This window comes from Somniosus microcephalus, chromosome 14 (assembly GCF_052327205.1).
Source record: "Somniosus microcephalus isolate GS21.2 chromosome 14, FLI_Smic_1.0, whole genome shotgun sequence".
Classification (NCBI taxonomy): Eukaryota; Metazoa; Chordata; class Chondrichthyes; order Squaliformes; family Somniosidae; genus Somniosus; species Somniosus microcephalus.
The window spans coordinates 107,307,370-107,333,148 of record NC_141000.1 but is presented as its reverse complement, the minus strand read 5'-3'; the positions used below and the strand labels follow the sequence as shown (position 1 = coordinate 107,333,148).

The window sequence follows — 25,779 nt, the reverse complement described above, 5'->3', positions numbered from 1 at the left end:
ATAAAGGGGGTGATTTTCATTCAGAAGTCAGGAAGGAGGCGGGACTACAACTTTCGGGGTTGTAGTCCCGCCTCCATTGAGATGCGGCCAATCCACATGATTTTAACTTGATTGACCTTGTTGAGCCCACCCAGCGGGCTCAGCAGGCCAATTAAGGGCCACCCGGCAACAGGTGACGTCACAGACTGAACTTTCATCTGTCAAGACGTTTTGACAGATGAAATATCAGTGATTCACAGCTGTTTGAAGCTGTCAAACACCGACAGTCTTACTTCTAACCCGAGTCCTTCTACACAGACTCAGTTAGAAATCTCACCAGCACAGAAAGCTGCAGGCTGTCACTTTTGACAGATCGCAGCCATTCTGCTTTCTGTGCCGGTGAGATGATGGACTCCCGAAACCTAGAGGAAGGAAGGCTGAAAAGGTAAGTACAGGTAATTTACACTTCTTTACACACTTTAGACACACCAAACACACTTACCTTTGCACTCATGCACCCATCACTCACCTGAACACCGACCTCTCGACCCCTCCAAGTCTTTCAACCCGACGACTCTAACTTGGCGTGGTTTGGAGCCATCGAGAATCCCACACTTCAAGCTTTAAAATAGGGATTAGGCTAAAAACTGCCTGTTAACAGGCAGTTAACTGGCACTAATCCCTTCCCGCCTCGGGTAGGCGGGTCCCAGTGCGGGGCGGGTACCCGCCTCCTTTGAAACTCACATGGAGGCGGGATGGTGTCAGGACCCCCGAATTTGGGACTTTAACCCCCCGCACGCCTCCAAGCCCGCCTACACGGCTCAGTTAAAATCGAGGCCAAAGTGTCACTATTTAAAAGGCGCATGCATTCTCTTAAAGGAGATGTCATCCCTTAATCACGCCAAAAGCTCCATTTTCTAGAATAAGCTTCAGGATTTTTTTTAAATGTTATTGCCGATATGGAGTTCCATGAGTTGGGGCTCCCTCTTTCCTTGGCTGTTCTAGGATGTTACAGAGCATCTATGCAGCTCCATAGGGAGCTGTGGGAGTTGTGACTTCAAATTGGCTAATAAACCATTCTGGAACTGTTTAAACGCACTAAACCATGTTACCAGCTGGGGATGCAGATTTCTGAGGCGGTTGCATGATTTTGTAGAGTGTCGAGGGAAGTCGGGGTTTTGATAGCAGCTTGAGGCTGGTCCAAAGTCACACTGTCTAGTGTTTACTGTAGACCTACTTCAGGATAACCCAGTTGATGACCTCAGAGTGGCCTAGCAAGGAAGGATGCATAATCCAAGTGTGTCCATATCAGCAATATATGTCCATTAAAATTCTCCTGAGGCTATCTTCTTGCATAAAAGGGGAGTTCTCGGAAAAAGAATACTCCCCAATGGCACCTTCCCCCATTAAGTAAAATATCAGAACATAAGAAATAGGAGCAGGAGTAGGCCATATGGCCCCTCGAGCCTGCTCCGCCATTCAATAAGATCATGGCTGATAATCAACCTCAACTCCACTTTCCCGCTCGATCTCCATATTCCTTTATTACTAAACTTATTTGCACAAGTTCAGACAACAGTCATAGTACTTACCAGACATGGCCAGTGCTTTCCCTTAGTGTGTCTTACTCTGTGCATAAACAGAGAGTCACAATTTGTGAATGTTGTGCTACATTCATAGCAGGTATGGGATTCTGAAGCTTTGGTCTTTTTCACTTTTTCTCCAGCTATGGATTTTTTTCTCGTCGTCAGTTTTAATGTTTCATTAACTTTTGGCTGCATTTTCTTCAGGATTTGTGCAGCTCCCCGCAATTTCTAAAAAGAATATATATATTTGTAGTAATATTACATGTAATCATATGGGCCTGCCATTAAAACATATGCCATTTCAAGGATGTGCTGTGCTGGCAGATTTAGCATTTCATTATATGAACAGCACCTCAGAGTGAAACAAAAGATATACACAGCAAGTGATTGTTTTGCCAGTTCCCTGATGCTGTTATGTATCTGCTTTTTCACAGGAAGCCACTTTTGCTTGGTATTCCTCAGTACCCATTTTCTGCTGCTGTTGGGAGTACAGATAGACTTCTGTATAAAAGAGGGATCACTTATAGGTCACTCATCTGGCTAACTTGCCATTTTATATATCCAGTTAAAAATAAATTTAAAATTTTACAATGTTTAAACACTTCACAGAAATCACAGAAACCCCACAGTGCAGAAGAGGCCATTTCGGCCCATCGAGCCTGCACCAACACATATCCCACCCGATCCCCGTAACCCCTACACCAACACATATCCCACCCTATCCCCGGAACCCCACGTATTTAATCCCCCTAACACTAAGGGTCAGTTTATCATAGCCAATCAACCTAACCCACACATCTTTGGACTGTGGGAGGAAACCGGAGCACCCGGAGGAAACCCACGCAAACACGGGGAGAATGTGCAAACTCCACACAATTTTGATCGAGATTTGTATTCTCATGCAGCCTTGTAGCTCCCTCCAAGCTGCTATTCGAAACATTAAGGATACATTCACACTACATCTGCAATATTGGTACAAAGTGCTTTCCTGTAAAAGGCAAATCTCAATCCACTGGTGTCAGTTCAGTCCTCAATACCCAATTTACACTGTACAATCATAGCGGCAATTTGAAGCCAAAATTGTCTCACACCAACGTTAAACATATAGGGCTAAAAATTGAGTAGCGCCTCTTCACTGGGGTGCTAAAAGTAGTGCCCTGGAAAAGTTAGCGTCCCCGCGCCAGAAATTGAGTGGTCGCGCCCCAAGAGGGAAGCGGGGCGCTACTGGAGGCGCCCCGCATCCCTCTTGGGGCGCTGTGAGTCAATATTGCAGCGTTATGTGCCGCAGCGCCACACGCGGTATTGCAGGCCTTCCTCCCCTTCTTAAAGGGGAGGGGCCTTGTGCAGCGCAACCTGGGCCCAGCTGGGCCCCCAGGGATCGGGAGTGCAGGCAAAAGAGCCTGGCACTCAAGAGAAGTGCCGGGCTCTTGGAGCGCAGCCAGCACTCCGCGGGGGGGGGGGGGGGGGGCGCGTTTCAGGAGGTCTGGGACGGGAGCGCAGGCAGGTGCTGGCAGGCGGCCAGCAACAAAAATGGCCGCCCCGCACCTTGCCTTTAAATTGTGCCTCCCCGGCCGCAGGTACGCCCCCCTGACCCCGTCGGACATAGTGTCCGGTGGTAAGTCAGGGGGTGCTCCTGAAGATCGTGGCGTGAGCGTGGCGCTGCGCACGCCAATGACGTCATCGCCAGCGGCACAGCACCGCAGGGCGCTACCGGTTAGCGCCACCACTAACCGCCCGCTGAATTTTGCGGGTGGTGTGGGCAGTGCCGCGCCCGGGCACCAGTTGCGTTGCATCCCATTAGCGCCCTCTTAAGGCGCTAACGGGAGGCGCAACCAACTGAATTTTTCCCCCATAGTGTGAGTGGACTGCAACTTTAATTGAAGGGTCAGCTATGTAATGCAGAGATAGTGGCAGGAGCTAAATTCTAGCTCAAGCAATATCTAAACTATTGGCCAAGAAACCCATTTGCAGTATCCTAGTATCGCCTTCAAGGAGCAGAACTCCTGCCATTAAGCAGCATTAAAAGTATGTGAAAGCAAAATACTGCAGATGCTGGAAATCTGAAATAAAAACAGAAAATGCTGGAAATATTCAGCAGGTCAGGCAGCATCTGTGGAGAGAGAAACTGAGTTAACATTTAAGGCCGATGACCTTTCATCACGAAGGGTCATCGACCTGAAACGTTAACTCTGTTTCTCTCGCCACAGATGCTGCCTGACCTGCTGAATATTTCCAGCATTTTCTGTTTTTATTAAAAGTATGTGGTTTTGCATGCTAGAAAGATGCACAGTAATAGGCTGCAATGATTTTCCAAGAAATTCTTCATACAGATCATGTGTCAACTAAACTTAGAATATATCAGACACTGGGGCTTTCATTTTCTCAAGGCATGAAAAAGGAATATAACCAAAATCTCCGCTCTCTTTCTACTGATTTTCCAGTGGAATGGAGGTCGGTCAGGGGAACAAACAACACACCCATTTTATTTTCCGCTGAAAGTGAGAGCGTCCACCCACACATTTGATTCGCACTCACAGCAGAGGCCAACGCTGGGGCAGGCCAACTCATTTCTGACCCTCCTCCAGGCAGACTCCATGACCGAAGGGTTTCACAGCCAAACTGCAGATCTCAAACCACAGTGTAAACTTCCGAGTATTCTGGAGTGAGGGCACTTTGGGAATTTTAGCAGCAATGCAGGCAAGATCGGAAATGTTCTGCATAATCATAAAATAATTGTCCCCAAGAATAATGTATGAAATATTTTTCATTGCTGGTAAATTTTGCAAGTTTGTGCACATGCTCTCTTGAGCATTGTAACATTACCACAAATATATCACGGCACAATAGCATTAGTGGGTTTTAGGGTGCTTTGAAACATAGGAGCAAAAGTAGGCCTTTCGGCCCCTTGAGCTTGTTCCACCATTCAATTAGATCATGGCTGATCTGTACCTCAACTTCAGTTACCCGCCTTTGATCCATATCCCTTTTTACCCTTACTGAATAAAAATCTATTGATCTCAGTCTTAAATTTCAATTGGCCCAGCACCCACAGCCTTTTGGGGGAAGAGAATTCCAGATTTTCACTACTCTTTGTGAAAAAGTCCCATCTGATTTCACTCCTAAATAGCCTAGCTCTAATTTTAAGATTGTGCTCCCGTGTTCTGGATTCCCTCACCAAAGGAAATAGCTTCCCTATCTAATCCATTTATAATTTTAAACACCTCAATTAAATCACTCTTCAACCTTCTATACTCAAGGGAATACAAGCCAAGTTAATGCAACTGTCCTCCTAATTTAATCCTTTAAGCCCCGGTATCATTCTGGTTTATCTGCGCTGTTCCCCCTTCCAAGGTCCTTCCTGCGGTGCAGTGTCCAAAACTGAAGCCAGTACTTCAGATGGGGTCTAACCAAGGCTCTGTACAGCTGAAGCAGAAATTCCTACACTTTGTATTCCAGTCCCCCTGAGATAACCTGGTAAGTAAGACTGGGTTTTGGAAGAGTCTGAAAATTAGTTCTCCAAATAAGAGGTGAATGCAGTCGCAATCAGTTCACTCGATGCAGTACAAATGCATCCTGAAAAACATTTTAAAATCCCAAGACCAGTCACTTGGCATAAGCAGATGTTTTAGATTTTCTAAAAGTTTTGAAGATAATACACACATTAAAAAAACTCATTTTGAAAACTCCTATGGTGTGTAATTTGTTGCAAAGCCAACATGGGCCATGCTTTTGAATATGACCCAAGTTATAGTATTTAACAGTGACTTTATACAGGTAACTATTAGCTTGAAACAATCAATAATCCTACATTGTAGGAAGCTGTACTGAATAGGCAACAGCAACCCAAGAACTGCATTCCCCACAAAAAGCACTCTGAAGTAGTGCCAACGGGTTGTGTCAAAAGTAGAAAAGACCTACTCAGTTAGACAAATCAGAGAACACCAGCTATAAAGTGAACAGGGCAACACCAGTTATGTTGCAGGCTGCTGTTGACTCCAAACTATACTCTGACTGCTAAGAGGGATTTCACACATGCATGCAGAGTTCCATTATTTCTGTAGTTAGTTAGGGGAGAGTGGGCAGGATCATCCACGTCCTAAGATTAGTAAGACTGCGATAAGTTTATAAAGTCCCAAGAGCTAAAGGACCATCTGAACACTTTCTAAATACAAATTCAGACCTCACTGGAACTACACCCTACAGTGTCAAGCCCAAGTGTGAAATGGTCTGCCCATCCAGACCATTTAAAAGTCACATCGGGACCTTACTTCACACTGTCAAGTCTATTCACACAAAACACTGCCACTTTGCTATCAACGCAAAGTAGTATCACTAAACCAAGACTTATTCTGCATTTGGCCCTTTCTATACTTGACCTCAGCACCCTGTGTCAGAATTAATGAATCTAAGAGAAGAAATATACTCTAGATTGATTTTATATTTGCTTTAAGTTAGCAAAGAATCTTACAGCATAAGAGAAGGCTATTCAGCCCATCATGCCTGATCTTTGAAAGAGCTATCCAATTACAGTACTCCCACTCCCCTGCAATTTTCTCCCCATAAAGTATTTGTCCAATTTCCTTTTGAAAATGATTGAGTCTGCGTCCACTACCCTTTCAGGCAGTGCGATCCAGGTCATAGCTTGCTGCGTTAAAAAATCTCATCTCACTTCTGGCTCTTTTGCCAATGACCTTAAATCTGTGTCCACTGGTTACCGCCCCTTCAAGCCAGTGGAAACAGTTTCTCCTTATTCACTCGATCAAAATCCTTCATGATTTTGAACGTCTCTATTAAATTTCCCCTTAACCTTCTCTGCTCCAAGGAGAACAAGCCCAGCTTCTCTAGTCTCTCCACTTAACTGAGGTCCCTCAACCCTGGCACCATTCTAGTAATTCTCTGCGCCATCTCCAAGACCATGACTTCCTTCCTAAAGTGTGGGGCACAGAACTGGACACAATACTCCAGCTTTAGTGATTTCTAAAGATTTAGCATAACTGCCTTGCTTTTGTACTCTCTGCCTCTATTTATAACACCTTCAATTAACTATGATGATCCTCATTAACTTAGGTATAAAATGACTAACCACTCAATCTTCACCATGGCTTATCTCGTCATCCAACCCCTTAGATTGAAAATACTGCCCTTAATTCTCTATAACAAAGGAAGCATACCTTTGGTAGGTCCTTGGAACCTATGAGTTTCGAACTAGCACTGGCTACTCTTTGCAACTTTATTGCCTTCTGCGAGGTAGACAGTTGTGTATTTTTCTTTGTAGTGTTAACATGAGCATCAGGACATCTTGCCCTTTTTTTCCCCAGTGTACTCTTAATGTTTAAATTTATTAGCTTCTTTCCATACAAGACAACGGGTTTTATTTTCTTTATTTTTGCTGCTGCACTTCCTTTCATCCTTTCTGAACATGACGACTTTCTTCCACCAAAGCTAGGCGCAGTTGTGTAACAATTCTGTCTTCTATTGACCGCCGCCCTTCTGTTAGAAGTGGCTATCTTGGAATTTCCTTTTGCAGCCCCCTTTGCCTTAGTTGCACGTTTGTCCTTTTTTGTGCGACTAGAAGACAAATCAAATTGTTTACTTTTAGTTCGGGCAGGTACCCTGTCAATTTTTTTCTTATGCTGAGGGGACATAAAAAATCCAAAGGACAAACCAGCTTCAATCAGTTTCTGTGTAGGTATGCGTTTCCTTTTACCCAGTACTGGAATATTTCCATCAGCTTTTATGCTGTGCAAGTAAGCACCCAAATTTTGGTTTTCAGCATCTAAAGATCGGCACCCTGTGTTTTTTAATTTCCTTCTAGTTTGCTGTGTTTCACTTGAAGAGGTTTGAGTCTGCTTTCTTGGGTCCTTGAAAGCAGTTTTTAAATGTTCTTGGTTCTCTGTCCCTTGTTTAGATCTCAAGTGTGATGGATTTGGCCGGTTGCTTCCTATCGGCTTCCTATCTAGTCCAGTTGTTGTCTTCTGCTCGTTTCCTACTCCAGAAGTGTTTTGGTAAACATTTGGAACTAGTTTTTTCCCTTCAAATTTCCCCTTAAACTTTCTCACATTATTTCCTGCTTTTGCAGACAATTGGGTTAAAGGATTTTCATTTCGAACTTGCCTCGCATTACTTTTGGATGTCACTACCACACAAGTGTCATCAGAAAATAATTCCACTGGTTTTGGAGTCTGATGAAAATTATGGCTATCTAATGATCGTTTATGCCTTGGTAGTGTTCTTTTTGACACGCATCTTCTCAGAAGAGCAGCATTTTGTGGACAACTTGGCATTTTATAGTCCAAGTTCATTAACTTACACTTTCTACAATTTACTGTAGAATTGGACGACTGTCTGGTCTTCCCTCTGCCACTATGTCCATGATCTGTCAGGCAAGGTGACATCTTAGATGTAGTGCTTCCTAGCAAGGAAGGACCTTTTACATGTATATCATATGTGGCACATCTTCTGCTTTTTCTAGTCAATGGACTCCCTTTTGTATCCTTGCTGACACTTGCCTGAGTTTTTGAGAACACTGCTTTTTGCTCCACAGAGATCGCAGAAAACTTGTTACCATTCTTCGAACCTTTTGTAGAAATACTTGGATTCGTTTTGCACTTTTGTGATTTTTTTGTTAAAGGACCAGTTCTACTGTTACTGCCTTTACTGCATTTATTCCCTTGTAGGATTTTCTTGTTAAGACAACAGTTCCAGCCTTCTTTAGTTTTAGCTTTAGACTTATTTATTTGTGTTTTAGGTGGAATGCAAACTATTTCCTTTCCAGTATGACCCTGAGACAAATTATTTTTAGGACTTAAAGGTCCAGATTTGTTTAGTGCAAACAATGTTTTGTTTAATTTTTGATTGTCTCTTTTTTGTTTCTGTACTGGTGGTAGAATCTTTTCAATGACAACAAAGCAATTGGCAAGTGCTTTTTCTTTAACCTGGTCGTCTTGCAATTGAGTTTTTGCACTCCCGATTTTTCTTCTCCTTGTTCCAGTAAGCAGTGAATAATTTTTTACTTTAGGCTGTCGAAGTCTCCTTTTTTGTTTCCAACCAGCCTGTTCTTCGCCATCAGTAACAGAAGTTTTTCTCCGCAACCCTAATACACTGAGTAGTTTGTATTTTTCGGTTGTGTTAAGAGAATGAAGTTCGTCTTCAGTGGCCGTTTGTCTAACAGGTGATCGGAGATGTGTGCTCACTCCTTTATAACCAGAGTTGTCCTGAGTGCCTGCAATATTATGATCCAAGTGCTTTGACACTCTTGTATGTGGTTTGGACTTTATGGGAGTTTTCTCAAAGCTGCATTTCCTTTGATGACTAACATTTCTTGACAGGTCGGCAAATTTCAGGTCTAAAGAATTAGGAATGTTACTCAGTGCTTTATTTGCAGATGGACACCTTTGTGGAGAGAGGGATTTAACTTTTAAGATTTTAGATGGAGTTTTATCATAAAAACCTAATAATTTAAATCGTCTACTGGGACTTTCCAATGTCTCCACTCCAAGGCTATCGACAGAACTTTCAGAATGTACTGGTGTCATTTTGTCTTTGAAAAATCCTGACTGCATTTCTTGAAGCTTAACAGTAAAATCCGAGACTTTCGTTTCTCCTTGAATCATTGCTGAATGCGGTCTTGGAGAAAATACATTTCTACCAAAATTATCCAATTTCTGTTGTGCTGTTCCACTTTCTAACTGGCCAAACTTGTAGCAAATATCAGAAACATTCTGTCTAGGTCCAGTTAAAGATTGATCAATAAAAACTTCAAATGAAGAAAATTCCTTTTTTTCTTCTTTGCTGCCTTCCTCCTTATGTACTTTACTGTTCCCAGTTCCATGCAATTTGTACAGTGCTGCACACATCTCAACCACTTCCCAAATCCGTAGGTGTCTGGCTAAAGCACATGTCTCAGCAAAATAATCCGGTTTCAGGGACAATGAAGATGTGTAGGAAAATTCCAACAGTGGAAGGAAACTCTTGCTGCTGAAACCTAGAAGGCAAAGAGTAAATATAATTATATAGAATTGTTCCACCAATTCATCTCATTACAACAGTGAATTTCCTGGCACTCAGTTTGTCAAATTCTGCTTGTACAAGCAATAGTTATTCTATTTTTAACTAGAGTTTTGAATTTTCATTAACAATGGAGGTAAAACAATAGGAAAGAAAAGCTCTTTCACCTTTGAATTGTGAAACCTATACAGAGACCAACATTTTCTGATGGCACCATCAACAAACAACAAATTTTGACTTCATCCAGTAATGTGACAAGCATGCAGGGTAATTCATCTGAACAGTTCCAGGACCACCACCCACTATGCACCTCAAAGGTTTCCTGAACACTGGAATTTTAGATCTTTCCTGAAAAAGTTGGACTGATTCTCCCTCATTTCACCACAGAGCATATTTTTCAAACTTCAGTTATTGCTCTCATCTACATTTCTAGTTTCTCTCAGGTGTTCAGTTAAAAACAAAAGCAACAGCTTATCCCATCCAATGATTGCATATCACAATCTGGTTTCCATTTCCTTAAGTTTGTGTGTACATCTGAGGGCATCGCTATTCTTTCAAAACTGATTTTCACTGTGTGCTCTGTTTGAATCATAAACATCAGGATATATATTACTAACATTTTCTGTAAAGCCGAATGTAACGTATTTAAACAATGAAAGTAGTTAAACTACTTTATCACGAGAAAGGTACCGTGGCTTAATACAGTAGTAGTTAAACCATAAAGTAATCATTTCATTATAGAAAATAAAGTTATTTAATGACACCCATTTTCTGCGTTACAAATTGAGACTACTAAATGTTTCCAATATAAATTTTGTACGACGGTGTCAGTCACAAAGAAATGAAATTCACATGTATTTGACATTGGGCACATTTTTCTAACTTCAGTTATTTTGTACAGTTTTATTTAATCTTCTGTTGCTTCGAGAATGGGGAAAACCACTGCAACCATCCTGATTTAACAACTATGGAAACAATACAAGTCCATAGTTGCTGGCCTTCCGACATAAGAAAAGGCTTTCTAAACTCCCAAGCTGAAAGAATAACTATAGCGAAGGGCCACATAGGTCCACACCATGGGGCCTTGCGGCACATAAAACGTTTAAATCCATGTTCCCATTAATTTGCATTTTTCTCAAGTTGCTGATGCCAAAACATCTTGACGTTTTAATTCAGGCTTCATCTACCAATGAGGCAACAACACTCAGAACAGCCCTTTCTGAACTTTTCAGGTCCATGAAATTCAAACAAATCAGTTAATAAGAAATAAAAGTACAAACTGAATTGCATATATTACGTAAACTTTTACAGCACAGAAAACAGGCCAATTGACCCAATAGGTCTATGCCGGTGTTTATGCTCCACACAAGCCTCCTCCCACCTTACTTCATCTCACCCTGTCAACATATCCTTCTAGTCTCCCTCATGTACTTATCCAGCGTCCCCTTAAATGCATCTATGCTATTCGCCTCAACCACTCCCTGTGGTACTGAGTTCCATACTCTCACCATTCTCGGAGTAAGGAAGTTTCTCATGAATTCTCTAATAGATTTTAGTTGAATTTTTATTATTTATTGAATTGACTTAGCTGGGCTTCAAAGGTCAGGTTGCCAGGGCTCACAGGTTGGACACTCCTGGCATACAGCACAAGTAATCAGCCCTTTACAACCAGTATGAGAAAACCCTCAAACCTTAAAAGCCTGGTTGTCAACTTTGGTTATTCAATAGAACCTAGAATACTAAAAACAGGCCATTCTACTGCCACAAAAGCAAAATACTGCAGATGCTGGGAATCCGAAATAAAGACAGAAAATGCTGGAAATACTCAGCCAGTCAGGCAGCATCTGTAGAGAAACAGTTAACGTTTCAGGTCGATGACCTTACATCATGAAAGGTGATCGACCTGAAACGTCAACTCTGTTTCTGTTTCTCTCTCCACAGATGCTGCCTGACCTGCTGAGTATTTCCAGCATTTTCTGTTTTTATTCCATTCTACTGCCAGTCTGTAGCTACACAACAGCGATTATGCTTTGACCAAAGCTTAGATGAATAAATATATGCAGTTGCCACAATTATGGTAAAACCTCATTTTGTAACACTTGTACAAGTACAGTACTGTACTAATAAGAAAAGAACTTGCATTTATATAGTGCCTTTCACGTCCTCTGGATGTTCCAAAATGCTTCACAGCCAATGAACTGATTTTTTTTTTTTTTTTTGAAGTGCAGTCACTGTTTTATAGGCGAACATAGCAGCGAAATAGTCCACAGCAAGGCCCCACAAACTGTTGTTTTTTTTTTTTTTATAAAGGTGTTAATTGAAGGATAAATGTCGAACAGAATACTAGAGGAGGTCCCCTGCTCCTCTCCAAATAGTGCAATGCGATCTTTTGCATCCATTTGAACTGGCAGACAGGGTCTCGGTTTAATGTCTCATCTAAAAGAATGCACCTCTGACAGTGCAGCACTCCCTCAGCGCTGCACTGAAGTATCAGCCTAGATTATCTGTTCAACTCCCTAGCGTGGGCTTGAACCCATGACCTTCTGACTCATTAGCGAGTATATCATCACTGGGTTAAGCTGACACTAGAAATAAAACATGTTAAAAGAATTATTTAAAAGTTCTTCACCTTTCAAATCGACAATTTTATTAGCAGTAGATCCTTTCTCTGAAAACAAATCCTGGAAGTATTCACTAACAGCTGCTAACACAGCACGGTGAGCGGGATAGGATGTTTTCTCCACTATCAAAGTTACATCACAAAAAAGTCCTTTAGAACGTTGACTGTTCAATCTCTCGAGCATTTTGGTGCCGTGTGTAGGCAATTCATGAGTTATATGCCTTTCTTCTGAAATCTGCCAAAAAAAAGTATATAAATTTAACTGTTTTACAACATATTTCTTTTCATTCCGAGTCACTTCTGCTTTCATCTTCTACTAGTACGATAGCAAAATACTGCAGATGCTGGAAATCCGAAATAACAACAGAAAATGTTGGAAATACTCAGCAGGCCAGGCAACATCCGTGGAGAGAAAATAGAGTTAACGTTTCAGGTCAAACCCTTTGTCAAGACTGGAAAAGCACAGGAAATGAAATAGATTAAGAGGCCAGGCTGGGAGAGAACAAAAGAGAAGTGAAGAGACATTAAGAGGTATTCAAAACGAGACGAGATGGTGATAGGACTAGTGGAGACAAAAGACTGCTCTCGATTAGGTGTGAAATGCGCTGGCAGAAATGGGAGACAGCTGCCATGTGGGAGGGGGGAAAAGGGCCCCTCCCTTTTTTTCTCTCCCACATGGCAGCTGTCTCCCATTCTGCCAGAACATTTCACACCTAATCGAGAGCCGTCTTTTGTCTCCACTAGTCCTATCACCATCTCGTCTCGTTTTGAATACCTCTTAATGTCTCTTCACTTCTCTTTTGTTCTCTCCCAGCCTGGCCTCTTAATCTATTTCATTTCCTGTGCTTTTCCAGTCTTGACAAAGGGTTTGACCTGAAACGTTGACTCTATTTTCTCTCCACGGATGTTGCCTGGCCTGCTGAGTTTTTCCAGCATTTTCTGTTATTTCTGCTTTCATCTTCCTTTTCCCAATTCCAAAAGTACCATTTCCCAACCATGGGAGCCCCTGCAGTGCTGCTCAAACTTGTCCAATACATGCACGATAGTGGCTTTGACTGACCCTTCCTCAGATTTTCCCTCTGTCCCTCCCATCTGGGAAATCATCATATCTCTGCTAGCAGCCTTCCCAGACAGCCCCAAACACAACTGGAAAATCACAACCACAAACTAACCTCCTGTCATTTTGTGGTGAAACACATTAATATAACAAAACAGCATATGGGACAAACAGACAAGAACCACTACCTGGTACATCTATGATCTACAATGGATGTAATTTATTATAAGCGTTAATCATTGTTTTTGAATTTTAACATGCATTGGGCTCTAAACAATACAAACACTCAATACACACAAAAAAAAATCACAGTTTTGTGTCACCAATACAACTATCATAACACAAGAAAAACTGCTCAACAAGTAAATAATTCTGCAATAGTTTTGTAGGACTGTTAATGATCAGCCTTTTGTTTAGACCCGTTTGATCATTATGTTCTTCAAAGTAATGCGTACATGAACTCTAGTAAAAATCAACATGTTCCTGAGATTCTATTAACCCAAAGCTTAGGTCCCTCTGAATTGATTTGATTTTAGACTCAATTTTGACACTAAATTTGCCTCCAAGAATAGAGTCCTTTAATACAGCACTGCACAAATTAAATTTAAAAAATCTGTAGTGTAGACTGAGCAAATGTTCGGGATTTCTGGTGATTTAGAAAGTCCAGCTCATTCATCACCCCAGTACTCACTGGCCTACATTGGCAACGCCTCAATTTTAAAATTCTCATCCTTGTCTTCAAATTCTTCCATGGCCTCACCCCTTCCTATCTCTGTAACCTCCTCCAGCGATACAACCCTTCGAGATCTCTGTGCTCCTCCAATTCTGGCCTCTTGCCCATCCCTGATTTTAATCGCTACACCATTAGCAACTGTGCCTTTAGCAGCCTAGGCCCAACGGTCTGGAATTCCCACCCTAAACCTCTCCACTTCTCTCTCTCTCTCTCTTCCTTTAAGACGCTGCTTAAAACCTAACTCTTTGACCAAGCTTTTGGTCATTTATCCGAACAGCTTTTGTGGCTCGGTGTCCAATTTTGTTTGATAACACTCCTGTGTAGCACCGTGGGACATTTTATTATAGTAAAGACGCTATATAAATGCAAGTTGTTGTTGTAAAAAGCTTTATTTTACTTATCTGCTTAAAAAATGTTAGTCAAAGAATGAGTGGGACCACTTAGAAAGAACCTGCTTTTATATAGCGCGTTTCACAATCTCAGGACGTCTTAAATCGCTTTACAGCCAATTAAGGACTTTTGAAGTGTAGTCACTGTTGTAATCTAGGAAACGTGGCAGCCAATTTGCACACAGCAAGGTCCCACAAACAGTAATGTGATAATAATCAGATCACCTGCTTTAGTGATGTTGGTTGAGGGATAAATATTGGTCAAGACACCCTGATCTTCTTCGAAGAGTGCTTTGGGTTATTTTATATCCATCTGAGTGCACAGACTGTGGTTTAATGTCTCATCTGAAAGACGGTACCTCTGACAGTGCAGCACTTGCTTAGTACTGCACTGGCGTATAGCCTAGATTATGCTCTCAAGTCTCGAGTGGGACTTGAACCCAGAACCTTCTGCCACAGTGGACACCTGTACATGTGAGTAATTATACTAACACCTGACATCTTGTACGTGAATGAGGGAATGGTAGAGATGCTTAATAAGTAAATCACCTCAGCTTTCACAAACCATAATTTTCTGATCTATCCTTTAGACCTTTGTTAATCAGGAGTATAACATTGTGACCCTCCAGTCCTTTATCACAATTCCAGTTTCCATAGATTATTTGGAAAATTATGGTTAATGCTTCCTCCCTAATGTTCATCAGTATTTTTGGATGCATACCGTCTGTGCCTGGTGTCTTTCTATTTTTGGTCCCATTAACTTCTTTAATAGTTTCCTTTAGAATGGCCCTGAAATTGCAGTCGGTGGCATAGCTAAGGAGCACGCCACCAACCTCCGAAAGAAATCGGCACTTACCCAATTGCCTCCTTCGAATACTTGCGGTGTTTTGCTGCGGAGTTGAGTGCAGCGTAGTGTCCCACGGATTCCTGGGGCATACTGTGTACGCAAGTGTACCTGGGATCACGTGGGGCGGTGCTCCAGTCAGCAAGTAGAAATCTCCGATGCCCATTGATGATTTTTTAGTCTCATTCACCCCAGTAAATTAAGAACTAATTCAGTTTCATTCTTGGTAGAATTGTATTGGGATCAGGAGATAGGTGGATATAGAATCATAGAATGGTTATAGCACAGAAGGAAGTCATTCAGCCTGTCGAGCCCATGCAGGCTCTCTGCTAGAGCACTTCAGCTAGTCCCACTCCCCCGTCCTTTCCCATAGCCCTGCAAATTATTTATTTTGAAGGTTTTTTTTTTTTTTTTATCATGACGGGTGCATATTTCAAGCTGCTGCACATCCCTGTGCCCGTTTGCACCAGCGTAAAATTTTACTGCGTAATTGCTGGGCAGTTGGTGGGCAATTAGCCCAACTCTGCGGCAGCATTAAGGATTTCACAGTTGGAGCGGATGATCTGTCAAGTCGGAACTTGCTGTCCATTTCAAAGGCAGTATGACGGCATATTCAGACTGTAAATTCTGCCCCAATATTTATGTACAGTAGTGACTGTGCATCCTTTTCAGATACTCATACATTTGCAGCTTCCTTTGTGAAAGCTGAGGTGATTTACTTATTAAGCATCTCTACCATTCCCTCATTCACGTACAAGATGTCAGGTGTCAGTATAAGTACTCACAAGTTCAGGTGTCCGCTGTGGCAGAAGGTTCTGGGTTCAAGTCCCACTCGAGACTTGAGAGCATAATCTAGGCTATACGCCAGTGCAGTACTAAGCAAGTGCTGCACTGTCAGAGGTACCGTCTTTCGGATGAGACATTAAACCAGAGTCTGCGCACTCAGATGGATGTAAAATAACCCAAAGCACACTTTTAATGTGGCTGTGGCGAAACTGATGCAAGACAAAACTAGCAAACAGTTAGAAAGATGTGGACCTATAAATGACAAGTTGCACTTGACTAATTTAATTCAAATTTGAAGAAATCAGACTGTATAAAAGGGAATGTGGGGGATGCTGTACATGTGGATCTTCAGAACACATTTGATAGGGTGGGACATAAAATACTTGTTACAAAGGGAATACAGTTGTATGAATAAGATTGCTGGAGGCCAGAAAACAGAGGCTTAAATGAATGTTTTGCAGGTTGGTGGGTATGGGTAGTGATGTGCTCAGAGATCTACATTGGGACCTCCCTCTTTGGTTTTCCATTTATATAAATGATGACTGGGACATGGACACAAGAGGAACTATATCAAAATTTGCTGGAATTAATTTAGGTTGCATGGCATACTGCAAGGAAGAATGCAGGAGATTATAGGCAACAGATGTGTTAGTAGAATGGGCAGATAGGTGACAGGTGCAGTTCAAAGCAGAAAAATGGTGGAGTAATCTCGCTCTTAGGCAGTCCCTCGGAACCGAGGATGACTTGCTTCCACATTAAAAATGAGTTCGCAGGTGACTGATTAATCCAATGCGGGGCCTACAGTCTCTGTCACAGGTGGGCCAGACGGTGGTTGAAGGGACGGGTGGGTGGGGTGCTTGGGTTGACGTGCGCTCCTTGCGCTTGGCTTCCGCTTGCTCCCGGTGAAGAGACTCGAGGTGTTCGGCGCCTTCCCGGATGCTTCTCCTCCACTTTGTGCGGTCTTGGGCCAGGGATTCCCAGGTGTCGGTGGGGATGTTACACTTTTTCCAAGGAGGCTTTGAGGGTGTCCTTGAAGTGTTTCCTCTGCCCACCTGGGGCTCTCTTGCCGTGCCGGAGCTCCGAATAGAGCGCTTGTTTTGGGAGTCTCGTATCGGGCATGCGGACAATGTGACCCGTCCATCGGAGCTGATTGAGCGTGGTCAAAGCTTCGATGCTGGCCTGAGCAAGAACACTGACGTTGGTGCGCCTATTCTGCCAATGGATTTGCAGAGGCAGCGTTGGTGATACCTCTCCAGTGCTTTGTGGTGCCTGCTGTACATGGTCCATGTCTCTGAGGCATGCAGCAGGGCGGGCATCACTGCTGCTCTGTAGACCATGAGCTTAGTGCCGGGTCTGAGGTCCTGGTCTTCAAACACTCTCTTCCTCAGGCGACCAAAGGCTGCACTGGCACACTGAAGGCGGTGTTGGACTTTGTTGTCTGCCCTTGTTGACAGTAGGCTCCCAAGGTATGGAAAGTGGTCCATGTTGTCCAAGGCCTTGTCGTGGATTTTGATAATCGGGGGGCAGTACTGTGTGGCGGGGGCAGGTTGGTAGAGGACCTTTGTCTTATGGATGTTTAGTGTAAGGCCCATGCTCTTGTACGCTTCGGTGAAGGTGTTGAAAATGGTTTGGAGTTCGACCTCCGAGTGAGCGCAGACGCAAGCATCGTCTGCATACTGTAATTCGACGACAGAGGATGGGACGACCTTGGATCTGGACTGGAGGCAACGGAGGTTGAACAGTTTCCTGTTTGTTCTGTAAATTAGCTCCACTCCAGTGGGGAGCTTACAGAGGGGCGAGATGGAGCATTGCAGCAAGGAAGATCGAGAAAAGCGTTGGTGCGATGACACAGCCTTGCTCGACTCCGGTTCGTACGTGAATTGGGTCTGTGGTGGAACCGTTGGTCAGGATCACGGCTTGCATGTCGTCATGAAGCAGGCGGAGGATAGTGACAAACTTTTGAGGCAGCCGAATTTGAGGAGGACATGCCATAATCCCTCACGGTTGACAGTGTCGAAGGCCTTTGTGAGATCAAACAGCGGTTTGATCTCACAAAGGTTGGTGCAGTTCACTGCATTTCTCTTGCAATTGGCATGCGGTGAAGATCATGTCCATTGTGCCTCTTAGTGGGCGGAATCCGCATTGCGACTCTGGGAGGAGCTCTTCAGCCACTGGGAGAAGGCGATTGAGGAGGATTCTTGCGATGACTTTCCTTGTAGCAGACAGCAGGGAAACTCCTCTGTAATTACTGCAATCGGACTTGTCACCTTTCTTGAAGATGGTCACAATTACGGCGTCCGCGATCCCCTGGCATGCTGTCCTCCTTCCAGATAAGAGAAATTAGTTCATGAATTTGCGCCAGTAGTGTTTCTCTGCTATGCTTTAGTGCCTTGGCGGGGATTCCATCTGCTCCTGAGGCCTTGTTATTCTTCAGTTGAAGGATGGCCTTTTCAACCTCATACCGGGCTGCGATTGTGCGGAGATGGTGGCGAGTAGCATGCTGTGGGATGGAGTTGAGGACATTCGTGTCGAAGACAGAGTCTCGGTTAAGATCTTCGAAGTGCTCCTTCCAGCGGGCACTGACTGCCACTCTGTCCTTGATGAGTACCTCTCCGTTCTTGGCCCGCAGTGAGGTAGGGCCTTGGGTGCTTGGGCTGTAGATGGTCTTGACTGCGCTAAAGGATCCATGCACGTCGTGGTTGTCGGCTAGCTGCTGGATCTCCTGCGCTTTCTCCACCCACCATCTGTTGTTTAGGTCGCAAGTTTTTTGTTGGACCTCGGCCTTCAGGCTTCTGTAGAGCTGCTTTCTTGCTCTCGAGTTCTGTTGCTGTTTCCAGGTCAGGAATGCCTTGCACTTGCAGCTTATTAGCTCCTGGATCTCCTGGTCATTCTCGTCGAACCAGTCTTGGTGTTTCCTGGTCGAGTGACTGAGCGTCTCTTCACAGGTGCTGATTATGGAGGCCTTGAGTGCAGACCAGACGTTGTGGGCACTCTGTGTCTCTGCATCACTGGGAGTCGTCAGGTTGTTTGTGAGGCGCAGGCTGAATAGGGCTTTCTTAGCGGGGTCTTTGAGTGCTCCAGCGTTAATTTTCCTGCAGCATTGTTTCTGTTGCCGCCGCGGTTTTGGGGCTGCATTGATGGAGATGACAGAGCGGATTAGGCGGTGGTCTGTCCGGCAGTCATCAGCTCCTGTCATGGCGCGGGTGATGCGGACGTCCTTGCGGTCCCTCGCTCGGTGGAGTAATACATTTTGGACAAATGTAATGTTCAGTTTGTACAAGATCTTGGTTAGGCCACAACTGTATTACTTATAGTTCAGAGCACCCATTATAGTTCAGAGCACCCATTATAAGAAAGTATAATGGAGTCATGGAAGATTCACAATATCAGGAATGAAAGGTTGTAGTTATGATGAAGGGTTCAAAAATTGGGTCCTTTGCCACTGGAAAAGATGTTAAGGGGTGACCTAATAGAAGCTTTCTAAAGCTAAAAAGTATTAAGGGGTAGATAGTTTCCCCTAGTCAGTAAATCTGCAACCACATGGCGTAGATTCAGGATTGTCAATAGAAGAACAACAGGGAAAATTTGAAGAGTTCTCCACCTACAAACACAGAGGGTTATCTCTACTTGACCATTCTAATGCTCTCTTGGCCGGCCTCCCATCTACCACCCTCCATAACCTGATCTTATCCAAAAGTTTGCTGCCCATATCCTAACTCGCTCCAAGTCCTGTTCACCCATCACCCCTATGCTCGTTGTCCTACATCGGCTCCCGGTCCAACAACACCTCGATTTAAAAAAATCTCATCCTGGTTTTCAAATCCCTCCATGGCCTCACCCCATCCCATCTCTAACGTTCTCCAGCCCTACAACCCTTCGAGATCGCTGCACTCCTCCAATTCTGGCCTCGTACGCATTCCCGATTTTATTTGCTCCACCACTGGTGGTCATGCCTTCAGCTGCCTGGGCCCCAAGTTCTGGAATTCCTTCCCTAAGCCTTTCCGTCTCTCTACCGCTCTCTCATGAGTCTCCTTAAAACCTACCTCTTTGACCAAGCTTTTGGCCACCTGTCCTAATAGCTCCTTATGTGGCTCGACGTCAAATTTTGTTTGAGAACGGTCCTGTGAAGTGCCTTGGGATATTTTACTATGTTAAAGACGCTACATAAATGCAAGTTGGTGTTGTTGGTTATTAGAGCTGGGTTGCTTCACAAGTGGTAATTGCAGCAGAGGTTATAGCATTATTTAAAACAGGATTGGATAAAGATTTGAAAATGCAAGGAAAGGGCAGGAAAATTGGATTAAAACACTTAGCTCCAAATGAAGATCTAGCACCAGCACATACATGATGGACTAAACAACCTCAAAATCTAACTATGAGGAAAATTATGACTGGTTAAGCAAAGCAAACTTAGTGAATTTACATGATCACACTGCACTATAGCCTATCCCACCCCTCCACCAATACATCTGTTATAATCAAATCTAATATATCTGCTTATTTCCCCAACACTTACCAGAGGATTATCTCTCCCATCTTTACACTGATTGCATCCCTGGACATAGTCTCTGATGTCTGGAAACATTCCTAAAAAAGATTAATAACGTTGCATTAGAAAAGATATACAGTTAAACTATTTACACTACATGAAGTGATGTAAGAAAACTACTCGGCACTTGGTCTGAGTATTAAACAAGGCTTTAATCAACTGTTTTTCAACATGGAGATCTAATTGTGTCCTTCACTAGTTCCTGTTAAAGAATGTCCTGAGCAAGCTGGGCCCATGCCCGAGTATTTATACTCTCCCTGGACAGCGCCACCAACAGGCCACCCAGTATCATTTCATAAGTCATTTCCACATGAATGACAAGATTCATGTCAGGAAGCACTTGCATCAAGTGCACATTTGCTGTTACACCACTTCCTTCCAAGGAAATGTCAATAGATCATGTTGTCAAACATCCATGTAAACTACATGCAGCTTCTGATGGTACTGTGGGGGGGAAAAAAATCACACAACTAATCCAAAAGAATTTTGTAGAACTTCTGAACCCACAATTATGTTCTTGCACTCTTCTAAACTTTGTATCTGGGAATGTGTTCATACTCCAGATCACATTACATAACTTATATGGTAGACTTAGAGTTTTGACTGATATATTCTTCTCACCAGGATCGCTATATTCTTAAATGATCAAAGCAAAGTCAGGGAATCTACAACCAGAACAGTAAAACAGAGCAATGCATTCGCAATTGCATACTATAGGTGTCTAAAATCTTGCATTGTTCAGAAGATTGACACCATGGATTTTCAGTGTTCCATTGTCTACTACAGGAAACTTTCGATTAACCGGAGGTTAAATGTCCAGAAAGCTCTATCTACCGGCAAAATTCAGGAGCCGTTTCCTATAAGTTTTTTTTACTTCTCGTTGCTTTTTTTTCCCCAGTCAGGCTCTGCAAGGTCTAGCTGAAGCTGTTGCTTAGCTACAGAGACGCTTTTAAGCTGCGGCCGACTGTTTTGAAGCTGTTGCTAAGCAACAGGGTTTGTTGATTCACACGGAGCTCAAAAGCTCCGTATGTTTTAACATTAGCGCTGGTTTCTACGGCAGTTTTGATGGTACGGCACCAGCTCGGTCCCATCAGTGCCGGATACCAGAAAGTTTCCTGTATTGGTTTCTAAACAGTGCTTGTTGTAAAATTATTCTTGGTGCTGACATTTAGAGTTTTATTCGATGAAGCTAAAATTGGATACAAGATAGTGTCTCTTCACTTTTCGGATTTCCCTTTGATTTTACAGTATTCCTATTTTTCCATCTCACCCATGTGTTTCTGGCATATTTGGATTTTCTTTGTAAATTACCATCTGTTTTGTCCGATTCTCTACATTTTCTTCTAAATATTCTTACTTTCTTTTTTTGAAATCATCCTTCACAAATGTTCTTCATATTGATCTGTGCCAAGAGCTCAATTATCATTTCAGGCCTTACACATTACTGAAGTTATCTACATGATCGTCATGACTTTTACTGCTAATATTGTGGACCTCAAGGTTGCAGCTATACAGCCAACTCTCGAAAGATCTTAACATTTCACAGTGTTTTTTTTTCACATTATTGAAGTGTCTTTGTCTCTAAAAAATTATACTCTTTATGCTAAAATCTGTATTACAACTTTGATGCTCATCCTGGAGCAACTTACCATGACACGGGATTTTTCTTTTTCTGATTTTCCTAAATATATTAGCAACACGTTTACTACACGTCTCCTATACATACATTGGCATTTTGACAGCTATAAGATTCCATAAGATCAATCTAGTCATCAGCAAAAAGCATAGGAATTTTAAGACTGCATAAGTGACACTGGATATTTCACTTTCCAAAAAAGTCCATTGTATATACGTATGAGAGTATCCCAGCAGCAGCCTTATCGTGGCCCACAATAGCAACGGTTTCTTGTACACAAGAATGATGAATTTGATCTTCAAGGATTTCAGATTCCCACTAGTGGTTGGAAAGCATTTCCTCTAATTAGCCAATCGTTGAGGAGGCAGCCTTAAACTTCAGAGAGAAAGCTTTTTTGAAGCAAGTGGTTCCAGGGATATGGTCAAAAGATGACATTATTTCAGATGAAACACTGGGACTTCTGATCCATACAGTAGTCCACTCCTTCCTAGGCACCTGCAGATTGATGAATAAACCCTAATAAAAGGGAAAACTCAATCTATTGCCATCACAATATAGCAGCAAACATACCGCATGCTCCAATACTTCGTGTATGCAATTGCTGCAGCCAATTATTTGTTTGAAGACTTGCATTGCTGATGTGAAATACACGGCGTCTCAACTGATGACCAAGGAAGGCCTACTCTAATAAGGTCTAGAAATTAAGTTCCAAAGCTTTGCTGCAAGTGCTAAAATTTGGGAGATGCCCATAAGACCCATTTCTCCTCATGAGCCACTACTGTCAACTCATCCTCTTGGTGCTGATTCACACTTGGCAAGACTCCAACTGATCAAACCTACATCCATTCATGCCAGTCCTTCACATGAAATGGAATAGCATATTTTCAATATTTGCTGAATTTAGTATTGCAGAATAGCAAGTGGAAAGAAAAGTTGGTATTCAAAAGGCTTAAAGAACCCGAGCCACATACAATTGTAGATCATCTCGAGTGTTACTTACCATTCCACAGCACATTTCTGATTACAAACTCCTTGGGCAACAAATCATAGCCTGAATAATTGTTCTATGAGCATACTGGTCCAGGAACTCTATTCTCAGTGTATTCTGGAATTTTACAAGAAATCAGCTTTTACCATAATACTGCAATATTGGTTTTCTACCACTAGAGGCTCTTAATGAGCTACCTAAATTGTAGAGTTCACTAGTGACAGAAAATACTGAAGTAGGTGCTACAATTATGGACTTTTAAACATTTTGCGGATACATTTTCTCTCCTAAACAATAAGCCACTACATAAAAAGCATCAAATTACCAAAATATAAAATTTCCATCCTAAATTAGCAGTAGGAATTGAGATTTCATATAGTTTTACATTTGGTAATTAATGCCAAGAGTTCTATAACTCAAATTCAGTAGAGTCAATTGAGAACTTCAAACATATAGCTGATAATTCAATTCGTATTGTTATGCAATGGAACAAAGCAGTTATTGTTTGACCAGGAGATAGCTTATATTTCCAAACAAACATGACATCATTAACCTTTTCATAAGTCATCAAGTTGTCCACAGAAACTCTAGCTGCATCACTTCCTTTGTACCACAGGAAGCGCTACTCTCAAAACTAAAACAATCAAAATTTCCTCCATCTCTGAATTTCAGTTTTATATTCAGTCAGCTTGTTGGTGCACTAACACCATTCTTGCAGTACAACATATTGCCCGCACCCCGCCCCCCCCCAAAAAAAATCACTCCTTAGAGTTCTCTATCTCGGCTAGACCTTCTAGAGAAGTGCCTAGATTCCCAGAAACGAGCTGGGGGGGGGCAGAAGCATCAGCCCAAATCACCCTTGTGCATCTCGAGCAGTCAGTTCAATAACAATAATGTTTACTGCATGGGTACAGATTATCTTCCCCTTGCCCCCACCCCACCCAAAAAAAAATTCTCTAGGTCTGAAAAGCTCTAAGGAAACCAAAAAATGGGGACGAGAGGAGTTTAATAGTGCGGGTGGAATTTAAAGTAAGAAAAAGTCCAGAAAGAGTACAGTTTATGGAAAATAAGTTTAGAAATCGTGCTAGACAATATTTGTTCACACCCCACTTGAACAATTCCTTGGCTGAAAAATGGTGAAGGGGGCACCTGGTGTTGTCACCACTCCAACAAGCACTTCAAATGTCAAACCAATTTCTCAACAAATTCCATAAGTTGGGCACAAACATTTCACGAGGTTAAGGTTTTTTTTAAGGATCTCAAGGTTTTGAACCAAGCCAAAACTGTCATCACATGACAAAACATCAGATCTAGGGAGGGAACCCTTGTCACGGTCTCTTGGAAGAAAGTTTGCAGAAAGAAATATTCCGTTGAAGAGTTTGAGATCCTTGGCAGGCAAACGCATTCCAACACAGAAGTGCATTTATTAGGAAAGGGGGATTTTAAATAAAAATCTAGATACTTAAGAACACATCATCCCTCCTCCCCTTCAAGGAGAGGAGAGAGGGCGAAGGAGGAGAACTTATTCGTGACTGGACCCACCTTCCCACCAATAGTTTTCAGAAACATTTCTGTAGGTCTCTTCCATGGTGCAGTGACGCTGCCCGGCAGCCGGCTGCTGGTGGAAGGAGGCGATGACAGCGCGCCGCGGCTCCCCGGCGGTGGCCAGCAGCACCTCGGTGTAACTGGTCGCCCCCCGCTCCAGCCGCTTGCGGTACAGGGTCCCGTCTATCTGTTCGTAACCGGAGGAGGCCGCCGACCAATCGCCCGAAGCGGCGTCGATATTACTCCCAGAATTTTCTTCCTCGTCGTCCTCCTCCTTCTTCTCACCACCGATTCCCTCCGAGCCGGGGAAGCACGGCTCATCCCCGTCCTTTAAATACCGGCTCACGACCTCGTACGTGCCGCTGTCGCCGGCCATTTTCCAGGCCCCTATTTTCTTTTTTAATAAATTAGTTTTTTGTCGTCCCCCCTCCCCAACTCTCTGTCTCTCTCTCTTTCTTTGGTGTGTTTTTTTATATAATTTTTTTAAATCTTTCTCCTCAGAGTTATTAATGTCGCCGGTCACTCCCTATCTCTCTCTCTCTCTTTTTATAATTAATTTACTCAATACCTCCCTCACTGGCCAAAAGCCGCGGAGACAACTCGGCTTTTTTTTTCCTCCACCGCCGTGCCGCTGACTCCTTTATATAACCTCGCAAATCAACCGAGCTTGATGGTTGGCGTCCAATCGCGCCTTTCCGAGGCGACTATTGGACGGTCCGAGCTAGTTACATATTTCGATTGGTTCCGAGATGGGGAAAGGGGCGGGGCGCGGCTCGCTGACGAGCGTCACTTGACGATCAAGGTCGGTTGGCCGAGCACTGGCTCCTGCCGCTTTGGGGGGAGATGCAAGGCGCCACGCGCCAGCGAGAAGTCAAGTAGACTTGAGTCTTCAGTGCATGGTCAATACTGCAAATTAAAGGAAAAGTTTGCAATTGTTCTTTTTGTTTGTTCTTGAACCTCCCACCCCCCCTCCACTCCTCCACCACACAAAAAATATATATACTTTTATTTTCGCTTTCTGCCAACGTGATGAGACCAACAACAAAAAAGAGAAGCAGCT

The 25,779-nt window shown here is 43.1% G+C and overlaps 1 protein-coding gene across 1 annotated transcript in view; it reads right to left on the bottom strand.

Annotated features, from left to right (window-relative positions):
* Window positions 1-25,355, bottom strand: part of LOC147107812 (uncharacterized) — a 33,831-nt gene extending 8,476 nt beyond the window's left edge. The window contains exons 1-5 of the mRNA XM_086007142.1: window positions 24,717-25,355; window positions 20,518-20,588; window positions 12,202-12,427; window positions 6,737-9,549; window positions 1,572-1,793 (exon numbers count right to left, since the gene is read on the bottom strand). Coding sequence (XP_085863268.1) covers window positions 1,572-1,793; window positions 6,737-9,549; window positions 12,202-12,427; window positions 20,518-20,588; window positions 24,717-25,095 — 3,711 coding nt within the window. The 5' untranslated portion in view covers window positions 25,096-25,355. The remainder of the gene's footprint in view (window positions 1-1,571; window positions 1,794-6,736; window positions 9,550-12,201; window positions 12,428-20,517; window positions 20,589-24,716) is intronic.
* Window positions 25,356-25,779: the final 424 nt, after the last annotated feature.